This window comes from Atta cephalotes, assembly GCF_000143395.1.
Source record: "Atta cephalotes unplaced genomic scaffold scaffold00063, whole genome shotgun sequence".
Lineage (NCBI taxonomy): Eukaryota > Metazoa > Arthropoda > Insecta > Hymenoptera > Formicidae > Atta > Atta cephalotes.
Genome location: NW_012130127.1, coordinates 944391 through 958532, shown reverse-complemented (window position 1 = coordinate 958532; position 14142 = coordinate 944391). Strand labels below are relative to the sequence as shown.

At 31.4% G+C, this 14142-nt stretch overlaps 1 protein-coding gene across 1 annotated transcript; it reads right to left on the bottom strand.

Moving 5' to 3' along the window:
• Nucleotides 1–1029: 1029 nt before the first annotated feature.
• Nucleotides 1030–12716, bottom strand: LOC105623736 (tyrosine-protein kinase Fps85D). The gene is made up of 15 exons (XM_012205117.1): nt 12504–12716; nt 11715–11888; nt 11506–11602; nt 10430–10625; nt 10061–10198; nt 9769–9978; nt 9480–9663; nt 8388–8558; nt 7311–7547; nt 6981–7157; nt 6688–6901; nt 6391–6543; nt 5540–5662; nt 5339–5461; nt 1030–1172 (listed from the first exon to the last, which is right to left on the bottom strand). Exons 1-15 carry the CDS (start codon nt 12714–12716, stop codon nt 1030–1032), a joined length of 2553 nt encoding a protein of 850 aa, XP_012060507.1.
• Nucleotides 12717–14142: the final 1426 nt, after the last annotated feature.

The following is a 14142-nucleotide window of genomic DNA, read 5'->3' as shown; positions in this document are numbered from 1 at the left end:
TACACACACACACACACACACACACACACACACACACACACACACACACACACACACACACACACACACACACACACACACACACTCTGCGTCACCAAAATCTGGACAAATTTCAATTTAAATTTTTCGCTATATTGTGCCGCCAGAGATTGTTGTTGGCGTCCGAGAAAGCCTGATGCTTCTAGTAAATAGTCATATTCTCAAAATGGCCACGATGTTGAAACCAAGTACAGAGTATAATCGAAAAGCCGCGATCATCAAAGACTTTCGCGCTGAACGCTCAGCAACGGAAATAATTCTTGATATTCGATCAACCGTTGTGGCAAAATATACGGCTTTAAAACAGTCCAACGAAGATTCCAGTATGCCAGCGAGAGTCACTCAAAAGAATGTATCGTGAGGACTCCTGCAGTCATTGAAAGGATGATTCAAGCGCTGATTTCCAGGATGATTCAGGGCAATCGTGTTGTGATGGATGTAGTGAAGCTGTGGATGGAAACTGTGGCGTCCGGAAGGCCATATGTTTTTCAATAGGACGGTGCATCGGCTCATACAAGTCATTTGATTTAAAATTGGCTCTCAGACAACGACGATATGTTTTGGTCCAAGGAATTCTGGCCTCCCAATATTCCAGATTTAAATCCTTTGGACTAGTATGGAGCGTAGTTGTAAGGGTCACAAACAAATCCCAATGTGACGTCATTAAGGACCGCTATTGAGGCAGTATTCATCGGCATGGACAGCGCTGCTGTCATTACAGTGTGCGAATGCTTCAGAGAATAGAGGCCATCATTCGAGCTAATGAGAGATACATCGAATAATTGTATTCTACAGGGATCCCCCAAGTGTAAAAGGATTTTTTGTAATATTTAATTTTTCATTAAAAATATTTTCTTTAAAGAAATTGTTCAATTTCCAATCCGGATTTTGGTGACGCACCCTGTATATATAATTTTATATATTATATTATTATGGGGTTTTCATGACCAATTTAAGCTTATTGGCCATAAAATAGTCTTAACATAGTACTTATAAATATGCTTGCGTTAATGTCTCGACCACGGTAAATATTTGATCGAAATGTGGCCGTTTTTCTGGTTCATAATCCCAGCATCGCAGCATTAATCGATAGATCTCTTCAGGTGTTCCATCCGGAGCTGGCATTCGATATCCTGATGCAATCAATGTATAAATTGGCAGAATACATTAATCGCAAAACAAATATATATCCCATTTTAATTGATCATCTCAAATTAGGGATGGGCTAATGATTATTTTTTATTAATGGTTATAACAGTTACTATTATTTCAAAATAATGTTATTTAAACAGTTATTGGTTATTTTTTAATACTCTATATTCTAGTTATTAGTCTCATTTTTTTGGATTATTTTTTATTTTTAAGTCATTTAAGAAATTTATTTTTCATTATTTAAAATATTTATGCAAACAAATGAAATGATATAAAGTGTTAAATTTTATGCACAAAAATTGATGTCAACTTGGTAATGATTAAGGTTATTACATCTGGTTTTTGTCGTGCGACAAATTTTTCAAGCGTGTTAATTGGCTGCAAAACAGAGAGGATCTTGGACTTCTTTGTCTTATATCAACAGGTTTTGAAAAATTTGTCGTACGACGCATGTAATATTAGCCTAATAAATGCCGACTAGCAAAAAAGATAAATAATAAGATTTTAAATATTACTATTTACCTTTTATTTATAAAATTTAAAATTTGAAAATAACCATTTAAGATCCGTTATTTTTCAAATTTGATAACATTTACTAAAGTTATTTCTCAATGGTTACTCACAGTAACAGATAACGAAATAACGCTCATCACTATCTCAAATATTTCTTGAACAGTATATTTTAGGGAAAAATGTTTTACATAAAAGTTTTATGACTTCAAGGACAACTTTCAAGGAGAATTTTCAATAAGAAGGTACCATTGGATTTTGATTGGCATTGGATCGAGATCAGGACAAGTGTCACTTTGAATTTTTTAATTAGAATCCTCCATTTTTACATATCATTACATATTTTCATAACTTATCTCGGGAGCTTTTCAAAACATAATAAAATTCTTTTTCATTAAATGCTTTTCGAATTATAAGACTTGAAAGTTACAGTACCGTCGGCATTAATATTATCTAAGGTGTCCGACGGTTAGAAACCTCTTGGGTATTGTTCAATTTCATGATCTTCGTAACATTTATCAAGATCAAAGCTTATTCTTCCTCTTATTTTCATTTTTACAAAGATACGTAATGAAAAATGAAGAGTTTTATTTACAAAAATAAATCTATTTAAAAAATTCAAAATGACCTTGCCCTGATCTTAATAGCCTACCAAGGTCAAACCAATACTTTTTTATATTCCTTTTGATAATTCCGTTTTGAAACTTTTGATTGAAATATTTTTCCCTAAAATGTGAAAAGATAAGTATTTGAGATGATCAATTAAAGTTGGGATATCCTGTATAAAATATATACCATGGCGTAATACAATAAGATAAAGTGAAACGTTGCGCATAATGGCGATAATATACTGGAAACAACCAATTAAATTTGGATCCAAATTCATTTTTTTTGCGAGGATAAGGGTGCTGTTCCAGCTGTAACAGTCGGAATTTCGGAAAACGGAATCTCGGAAAAATAATAGAATGGCGCTCAATCAATCAGAATTATTGACTTGCAGGGAGTGTTTGGCTGTAACCATATGCCATATGCTATAATCTTAAGAATTAACTAATCACATTCAAGTATTCCTCTCTCATTCGACGGTAAGAAAAGAATACTCGAAGATGATTGGTCAATTTTTACAGATTAGCGTATACATTATACGGTTACGGTCTATATAAACGCTTCCTTAAGCCTATTCTATAATAGTCATAAGCGTAGTTGTGATTGTAGTTGTAAGAATTGACCAATCAAGTCGAATGTGAGGAGAATATTTGATTGTGATTGGTCAATTCTTACAACTACAACTATTTACTATTTACAACTTACGACTTTACTGTTCGTCTGCACATGTATTGTACGTTAAATACAAGATTATCAAAATTGAATTTCTATACGTGAATTTCTATAAAAAGAAATTCATTGTTAATAAATAATTGTTATAATAAATTGCATAAATGTTAAATAATTTATAATTGTAAATAAGAATTTATTAATATATATTCATTTTTTTCAACATATAAATGTAACTATTTATATCGTTGAAAATAAAATTGCGTGCTTGTCGGTCTGAAATTTTTGTGGCTGAGTTCCCTATGAAGCGACTTTTTCGGAAAACTGTTCTAATCTCAAACTATATTTTAATTTAAATTCTTTTATTATCTTCTTTTATAATAAAAAATATATCAAAATTTTATTAACTTGTGGATTCTTCTATATAATAATTATCTTTTTTCATAAAATATTTAAAATAAATTTTCTGATTTTTAATTTCGGAAATATTGATCCATGGGAAACTCAGCTACAAAAATTTCGGACTGACAAGCATACAATTTTATCTTCAACGATATAAATTATTATATTTATATGCTGGAAAAGTGAGAGAATACTTATACATTAATGAATACTTATCGAACAATTATTTATTAATAATAAATTTCTTTTATACATATAGAAATTCAATTTCGATAATCTTGTATTTAACGTATATATGCAGTTGAACAGTAATGCATACCAATAATTCTGATTGGTTGAATCCTCACTGTATTACTTTTCCGAGATTTCATTTTCCGAAATCTGTCATAGGATAGCTCTAATAGCAGTAGCATGATGGAATGATATAATATGAGGTAACGGTCCCCGTGGATGCGCAGTCGTCCAAAAGTAGTGGGGAGCACCGAGCCAATTATGCCCCACGATGCAAAATTCAAATATCAATTCAGACTGATATTAGAAAAAAATCTCAGCTGTCAAATATCAGCTGACACGCTGTAAGGACCATGGCATACAAAAAACTTAAACAGTAAAACATACAGTAAAGCTTGTTCTACAATAGTCATAAGCGGTAAACCACAAGAAATTAACCAATCATAGTCGATTATTCTTTTCATATTTAATTGTGATTGGCCAATTTCAAACGGCTTACAACTTGCAATCCTATTGTAGAACAGGCATAAGTGACTGATCAATTAGTAGAGTCCGTAAAACCATAACATAAGTAGCCAATCCAACATGTTGATTATCTTATTGTTTATATCTTACTGCCTTTTGTGTGCCGTTTTTTGTGTGGCCTTAAGAAATTTACTGGAAAATAAGCACAACAGAGAAATCACTAGAGTCAGGGCTGTGTGGCTCAGTGGCAAGAACGAAAGTCTACTATTTCGGAGACTATAGGGGTCCTATTCTTGAACAAATATCACATACGAAAAGCAATTTATAGAACCAATCACAATTGAGAAATAATTTTCGTATGCGAAAATTATTCATATGTGCTCAAAAGATAGAGCCCTAGGTTCGAATCTCGGAGCGCCCTGATTTTTTTCTCGTCTTGTCGCTTATTTCCTACAATGTTTACAGTGTATCTCGGATAAACATCGAACCAATTTAATAAAATTTGGCAGTAGTCGAAATGGAAAATCAGCTTTGATTATTATTTATTGCCATTCATTGTTATTAACGTTTTCCAATTTATAATAATTTATATTTAATTAATTTATATATAATAATTAATTTTCAACATAATTATATCATTTTCATTTCCAATTAAAAGTATACTTTTTAAATATACGCTTTTCTCCGTGGAGCATGACTGATTGATTGAAATTTTAAACTATCTCCTCCATGTCACATAATGTTCAACGTTTCACCTTATTAATTCTATCATGAGCAGCATATTGGGACAATTTGGATCCAAATTCATTCTTCTATTATGCATCCGCAAGAACGTTTCATCATGCTATATATTAAGTATGCTAAAAGATTTCAAAAGGTGATTTCTCACACAAAAAGACGGAAATTTCATATAATCATATGTCTGAAACGATTTAGTTTCAAAGATACAAGGTGGCAAAGTTGAAAAATTTCGTTTTTTTTTTTCAAAAATTTCGAAAACCATTCGAGTTATTTTGATGAAACATTTTTAAACGTATACAAAAATTCATCAAAATAATTAAGAGTGATTTTCGAAACTTTTGAAAAAAAAACGAAATTTTTCATTGAATTTTGCTACCTTATATCTTTGAAACTAAATCGTTTTGAATATATATGAAGTTATCGTTTTGAATTTGTAAGGAATCAACATTTTTCAGTATCATAATGTTATGTTGATATCATGTTCGCCATAACTAACTTCAATTTCTGTTATTCATTTTCTTACCTGCATCTATTTTCTCGCGTGCCTGTGAATTGGACATGCCGCTATATGGATTACCACCTTTAGAGAATATTTCCCATATCAAAATCCCGTAACTCCAAACATCACAAAGCGATGTATATTTACCTGAGAGACATGAATGTATGTAATAGAAACAATAAAATGTTTAACATTAAATGATGTAAACATAAACTTATGACTTACCGAAATTCAGAGCTTCTGGTGCGGTCCATTTAATTGGAATTTGTTTCATACCATCTGAAACTATGTATTCTTCTTCTTCTCTTGACATTCCAAAGTCAGAAATTTTGACTATGCATTCATATCCTAAGGAAATAAAGTATACAACATTATATTTTATTCCATTATTATTCGTTCAACTTTAAATTTAGTGTTTTCCATTCCTTCCCTTTTTAAAATTTAATTTATTTAGGGTCTCTTTCACCTCGATTAAACTAATCAATGGTTACATAATTATCAATGTGAACCATAAACAGCAATTTCATCGCGTCGGATCCAAATATATAATTCGTATGTATATATATATATATACATACATACATATCAGGATTATGTTGTATTGCATTTTGAATTCGTTTTAACAATATTATAAAATTATATTTACATAATCTAAATCTCGTTTTGAAATTTATCCATTCCATCGAATATTTCAATGAAGTTAATGTGCGGTTTTTAAATATACAAAATCTTCTTTCACATTTTTCAAGATTATAATCATATTCACCAAAAATATAAAAATTAACATTTCATCTATTTTTAATATAAAGTACTAATAGAAATACAGATTATAAGAACACTTCTTGTAATAAACTATGTTTAGTCCTTACATTGTAATCATGTAATGATCAGTTAGCTTAACAGAGGTTAGTGAAACGTCAATATAACATTTTGTGAGAAAAAAGTGAGACCTCTGTTCTCCTTGCAGAGGATACTCACAGAATCCTTCCAGGATCTGCTGAAATTCGAGATTCTATGATTCGCTCATGCGAGTTTGTATAGGAAAAAGAAGAAGATTGATTGAAAGAGGCCCTTACCTACAAGGCAATTGCGAGCGGCTAAATCTCTGTGGATGCAATATTTAGATTCCAAGTAACTCATACCAGCCGCAGCATCCTTACACATAAGCAATTGCTCCCGTTGTGTTATTGTACTAGCATTCTTCCGTAAATATGTGAGCAACGAACCACCTAGAATTAGTGATTAGCGTGTAGACTATCATAGCGTATACATCGGTAGATTTCCAATTTATTAGTATTTTAATACGATAGAATGAGAGCTAGAGATGTTAATGGTATTAGCATAATGCAACGTAATAAGATTTGATGGCTTACCGGGTACCAGTTCCATCACGATCATGATCGGTTGCTTTTGAACGCAGATACCGATGAGTTTAACTATGTTCGGGTGATCATATTGCTTCAATATTCTCCCTTCTTGTAGAAACTTACGTTTTTGCTCGTCTGGTAACGTTACTTTGCATGTTTTCACAGCCACCTCAGTCTTACAAGTCTTCAGTTGCGCCTTGTAAACGTCTCCAAAATTTCCCTATGATCACATCGTCGACATCATATATATAGTAGCATATAAAACATACAGGAAAGCTATTATATGTCAGCCTACTCACTCGACCTATTTTCTCCAAAAGAATGACATCATCGTTATTAAGCTCCCACCGTTCACGTAAAATTGGAGTCTTAAGAATAGCACCAGATCGACTGGTCACTGGCAAGCCAGATAGCCATTGATGCCTGATTAATTCTTGAATGGATGGAAATGCGGGTCCTTCGAATCTGTAATGTCCCTGCCATAACGTACATTAATATAAACCGTTCCTTCGAATAATAATAATTTTGAGCTATTAGAATTGAACTTTCTAATTTTAATATTACAAAAATTTATATATATATTATATACTCTATTATATTCTAGTATACTCTATTAAATTTATTTTTACCTCTTGTGTAAGTTGTACGATAAAATGCTTGTGCCCATCCCAACAAACAGATAAAACTATTTGACACTCATCGTTTCTCATTGTTTCACGTACTAAAAAGTCCCCTTCATTGACGAGTAATCTTACAACTTCTTCTCTCGGTAGTACTCCATGAAACCATTCTTCCTCCATAAGAGGACTGCCATTTCCATTACTTTTTTGATTATTAGTTAAATGCGAGATTCCACGTAATGGTACCTAAAAATATATTCTTTTGAAAGTTATTTCTTTTTTCTTTTCTGTTCTTTTTTGCAAGCAAAACTAAAAAAAATGACAATTTTGAGTTGCATCATTGTTACAACAAATAAGCAATATATTGGGAACAAAATGATATTTTGCAATTTCACTCACTGCCACATACAGAGTGTTTCAGAAACAGATGGTCAAACTTTGTATCGTATTCTACTCTCCTTAAATATAAAAAAAAAGATTATATAAACATAAGTTCGGAAATTCCTTTTTTTCTAGATATAATGCTCTTTATCTCGAAATTTTGGATAGATATCACCCGATAATTACGAGAAAGAGAATATGATACCAAGGTTTAGGAATATGATACCACTTATTTCTGAAATACTGTATATATATGCCTTGTAATAATTTATTTCTGTACAAATATATAAATATCAATGTAAAAATGTTTACTCTCATGCGTGAAATTTTCATGCTTAGCATGGAATAACATAATTCAGCATTAATAAAATATATTCTAGATGAAATGCTCATTATTCATGCAACATTTTCTAATTATGATAAATCGTGTAAACCATAATTCTGTACATAAAATATGGTAGCAAGACGAAGTTGTTTGCGAACCTTGCATTAATTTTTGTAATAAAAAGAGTATTAATATGGAAAACTATACTGCTTACGTCTGCGTGGCAGTAAGGATAAAAGAATTTATTACAATACAAAAGCGGGGGCAAATGTGTTGTATGTGAGTTTTACATAATAACGCAAGACATTATTATTAAACATCTTATCGAGCGCAGAAAATACACGAGCACTCGGATATCACACGAATAAAGTAACACATACAACTGGGGGGCTATTTTTATCTGCTTTAGCTGAAGGCCCTTCACTATTTGCCCTAATCAATCCGTTTTTCGAGTTGTTAATTGTTGGCAAGGATTTAAAGGGTGATTTTAATATTGTCATAAATCGCTGATTTCTCCTTAGAGTGAACAGACTGTTGTCGACTGTATTTCTCTGTAAAGGGCCAGATCTAACTAACTTATAATTCCTGGCAACTTAGTATTAAATAAAAGAATAATCAACATAAAATTTTTATACATTATTGTTACAGTTACAAAGTACATCTTTTTCTGAAAATATTCTTAAGCAAGCATAGGACTCTTTCGATTTTAAAAAGTATGCTTTTTTCATATTTTTTTTTTGGAAAAGATATATATTGTATAAAGGATCGAATTTCTATAAATGAAAGTACATATTTTTTATTATTAATCACAATTTATTATTTTATGTTCATTGAAAAGTATCTCCCTTCTTCCTAAGTCTTGTACAGCATGCAGCATTTCACAATATCAGAATCTGACCTGATTCATCTAGAACAAAGAATCTATTAAATATACTTAAAGTACATTAAAAATTGTAATCCCTATCGGATGCGATTTTTCAATTTTTTTATTTTTAATAAAATGGCGGACTTTCAAACTTAAAAAATTGATTTTCGATTTCAACTTTCTGGAAAAAAAATAAAGAAATCGAAAAAAAGCATCCAATAGGCAATTTTTAATATATTTTAAGACTCTTTTTGAATTTTTTGTTTCAGATGAACCAGATTGGAGACATTTCTGATACCATGAAATACTGCATGCCGTGCAAGGCCTAGGAGAAGGAGAGTATTTTTCAGTGAAACATAAAATAAAAATTGTTATTAATAATCAAAAATATGTACTTTCATTTACAAAATTTCGATCCTTGTAGCTTATATATCTCTCTTAGAAAAATAAAAAATTTTTAATTATTTTTTTTTAAACCAAAAGAGAATTTCTTTTCTGCCCCTTTAATATCAAGGATTACAGGATTTAATATTAAATCTATTATAATTAAGAAAATGTTTTTCTTTATTAGTAAAAAAGGAAGAATAACTTTTCAGATTATACTTACTTTATTAATTGCAGGTGAATCAGTGAAAGAACTTTCCATAGAAAGATCGCAACCCGAAGGTAACTCTTCACAGCCTAATTCATTGAGAGCACCTCTAATGACATCCACTTGTCTTTGTAATTTTTTCTCCTGGCAACGTAATCTCAGTTCTTCCCTTTCACGAGAATAGTCCAAGACTGAAATTCTAATGATGCACATACAACATTTGAAAGTTAATTCATCAGCAAATATTGAACTTGTAACAAAATATTAGCATTGATGCACTATATCAGTGGTAAAAAATTTATACCTAGAATCACTGTTATTTTCTTGCGGAAACTGCGAGCTTTGTCGATTTTGTTGCGTAGTTTTGAGAGAACCTTCGAGTTCCGTGAGGCGACTTCTCAACCAATCTATAGTCAAATTGTCGACAGTCAGCTTATTTGGCAATAATTTCCCTGAAGTGTCATCCACAAGGTTTTCATCAAATGTAAATCTAATCGGAGATGCTGGCCTAGTTCTACATTAATATTATAATTTGAAATATTTGTGTTAAAATTATATTTTTTAAGTATAGAAATAATTATGTTACATATATATACTTATGCTTTCCAATAAAATCTCTATATTCCTCGATAGGCTTAATACTATCGACTGCCTTCAGCACTTTTACATGAATCTCCAAGAATTTCTCTGTTGTAAAATCTGTATACTTTACAATATCCTGAAGTATTCCTTTCCTAGAGGAAATAGATATTTAAATATTTTGTACATGTAAAAAATAATAATTATTAATTTTTATAATAAAGTTTTTACCTTCTTCATTTCTAGATGCATGCAAATAGAAAAATGAATTATGAAATATTAAGATTTTTTTCAAAGATAAAAAAAATGATTAAAAAAATTAGAACTTTGCCAAGAGTGTATTATTTAGATATCATATATAAAGCTATTTATATAACAAAACTCACCATGAAGTTATGAATTCTTGGTGAATAGCCTGTTGCCGATGGAGCAAACTTGGCAAATAACAGGTTCTTAAATCATGTTCACATTCTGTCACAGCACCTAGTAGTAGTACGTATTCGTTGTGTGTTAAATGAAGCTTTCTGCATGCCTTCTGATATTTTTCTCTTACTTCGTCTAATTTGCGGCCTCCTCTACCAGCTAAAGCAATTGTATTATTCTGTACCACTTTTTTATTGCACAAATACAACAGATTTGATATGATACAAAATGATTTCTATTTGGTTATTTAAAAAGTTCTGCGATATTTTGTTAGCTCAAATTGTATATACAATATTTTTGTCAAAAATCAACGAAATTTAAATTAAAAAAAAAGTTTTAAAGGTTGAAATGTCTATTTTCAAAAGGTTACTATAATTTTTTAGTTTATTTAATTTTTTTTCATATATAGAAAACTACTAAATAGAAAAACTAGCTAAAAAAGAAGGAAATTTTTCTTCTTTGTGAATCTATCACGTGTCAAAAAAAATTTGCAAAATTTTCGACTTTTATCATGAAAACTTTTTTTTCAAAAATGTTTCTTAATTTTTTGATTTTAAATTATTTACAAGTTAAATAAAAAGCAGCATTCTTTGATTGCTCTTAACTTCTGATTCACCTGCTATTAAAAATATATTTAAAAAATATGATAGTACCTTCCTTTTAACCACTATGTAATAATTATAAGGACTATAATAATCACATTTTTGGTTCAAATTTGTATAGATTCTACATTTAAAAAATTAGCAGTTATATCATTCAATAAAGCAGAATTTCAGCATTAAGAATCTAAGATTTTTTTAATTGTGATATGATGATTCTTAACAGTCACGAGCAATCAAAATCAGAATGCTTTTTTATTTAACCTATGTGTAACTCGATAATAAAATTTGTAGGGATATTTTAAAAAAATACATTTTTTGAGAAAACTTTTCATGCCGAAAATTTTGAAAGTTGAAAATTTCTCAATATATTCTGTATATAATTTTGAGCTAATAAATATCATAGAACTTTCTGAACCATCTAATACTAAAGCACTTACACTTAACATAATATTCTTCAAATCGTGATCTCATTAATTTATACATCTCTAAATTCTTCTGATACTCCATTTTCTTCCTAGTTACATCATCTGTCAGCTTCAAATGAATAAATAAAAGAAAATTTTAATAATAATCAGAATTTTCTAATTTGTTTACTATTTGCCATATTACACTTTGATGTTGTATTATAACATATATAATTGCTTACCTGCTGAAATTGATTATTCAGCCAATTCTGTTCCTCTTGGTAGAGTTTTCTAGCTCTTCTTCTTTCCGAGTACAATGTACTTAACTGATCTACAACAATATTTTCAATAGAATCTGCTTGCTGCTTAATCAATTTCGCTGTTTGATCAATAGAGTCCATTATATCTCTCCAACTCTGGAAAAATATGTATTTATATAGCTTATATTATTTTAAGCAAAATGTCCATATTAAGCCTGTTCTTTTTGGCTGAACTTTTGCATCTGTTCATCTTTCTTCCTCTTCTTTCCCCTAGAGAAAAAAGGAAGATAAATGAACGGTGCAAAAGTTCAGCTAAAAAGAACAGGTCTATTATCCCAACAATTTGCCAATAAATTAACATTAACAACAAATATATTAAGCATTCTAGCAGAATCTATATATAATATAATATAATTTGACAGCAAATTGCCAATGAAAATCAATTTATTATTTAATCATGTACATAGTCATATGAAATGTCTCAGTTTCAGTAATTATATTCGGTTAACAAATTTTGTTACATTTCTATTAGTATTCTGCCGAGATTCAGTAGCAAGAACTTGACAAAATTATCTGTTCAATACAAATAAGCGAAGATCATATTCAGTCAAAGTAGATTTTTTTTTTGTGGAGTTTACAATTTCTAATTTAAGCAAACTGCATGCTGTTATTATTTGTAGTCTTGTATAACAGACTTCTGAACTGACAGGCAATTTAATAGTACTGATGAACAGATTATTTATGTTCAACAGATTTGACTGATTTAACTACCTGTGCTATAAGGCTGCCAACGAGATCCTCGTTGCGCTCGATCTTTTTTCCTTGGATGGTGAGAGAGGAAATAGTAGAAGCATACTCTCGGTCGGATTTGACCTTTGACGTGAGGCATCTTCGCATCGTCTCCAGCAGCTTGATCTCGGCATCCTGACGGGTTAGAAGCGCTTCATGCGACGCCTGACCCTGCAGACTTGTGGAGAAACCCATCCCTCGGCGAATCGGAAACTATCACAGCAACGTGGTGATGCTGACGGTCAACGGTGGCTCATTTTAACTTTGCTTCGTTAAAATGGGATGTCTGAACATGACATCGATGAATATGTAATATTCCTAACTTTTAATTTAGATGGGCTTGGCGCGTTGAACGGCGACGTGTCCGATATTGTTACATGATCAGCACCGCCAACGACAAGGATAATAACGACGACGTGCCGTTACTCCGGCGCGTCCTCGCGCAACTCTGAGATCAACATTTATATTTATACCCGTCTCCTAAAAGCTGTAGAAAAATTTTACTTTTACCAGCAAAATACCGCCATTGGCTAAATCGCACGATGATGTCGATCAAGGCATGGGCTGCGTTCAGCAGAGAAAACTAATCAGTTAGGGTTCCTTGATGGAAAAACGGAAAGCAGAAAAGCAGCAGCCAATCAGAACTCTAAGGCCTCACACCTTGACGGAAAAGCGGAAGCCAATCAGAACTCGCGAAAAGAGACAAGCGAAATGTAATGTGAATCCAGCCTAACTAGTAGCCTACAATTTCGGCTTTCTATACTACTTACTATCAGCGCGAGTTCTGATTGACCATTGCTTTTCCGTTTTCTGTTTTTCCGTCAAAATGTGAACGCTGTCCTTAGGCTGCTGTCCCATGAGCGATAATTTACAGCGGAACAGAACAGCGCGACTAATCACAACTCTACAGTCATTACTCTTCTTTCTTTTCTGCGATTATGATTAGTCTGGCTGTTCCATTCCGCTGTAATTTTCCGCTCATGGGACGATGATCTTAAAGTGAAATCACACGATGCAGAAAAGGAATAGAGAATGCGTCATTGAAACAAACAATTAAAATCAATTAAAACCGCTATTCAAAATAAGAATAATGCTGGTTGGTTGCTTTTATGACGCATTCTCTATTCTGCAGTCCTTAGTGATTCTTTAATATGATTGGTCCCTAGATCCAACAAAGAATCACAGTATAATACAGTACATACAGGGTATGGTCAACGTTACAAATGCTTTGAAGTATTTTTTAATTGGTCAATTTAAAAAATTCTTTCTTCTAATTGGTCCATCAAAGCTTTGTAGCTTTGACCACACCTACAGTACAATATAACCAGTAGAAACACTCAGCGAAAAAATGCGTATTCGCGCAGGTATGGCTGCGCAGCTTTTGTTTTGAACCGGATTCAATCAAATGCAAGATGACAAGAACGTACATATTACAGATCCCCATGTGAGCAGATATCCGCAAAAGAAGACAATTTAAGAGCTGCGCCATAAATATTTTTAAAAAATATACATAATACAATATACAATATACAATATACATAATTATTTATTAATATACTTTTATATTTACGTTTAATTAGATAAAACCACAAGTATAATATTTTGTTTTATTTTATATCTA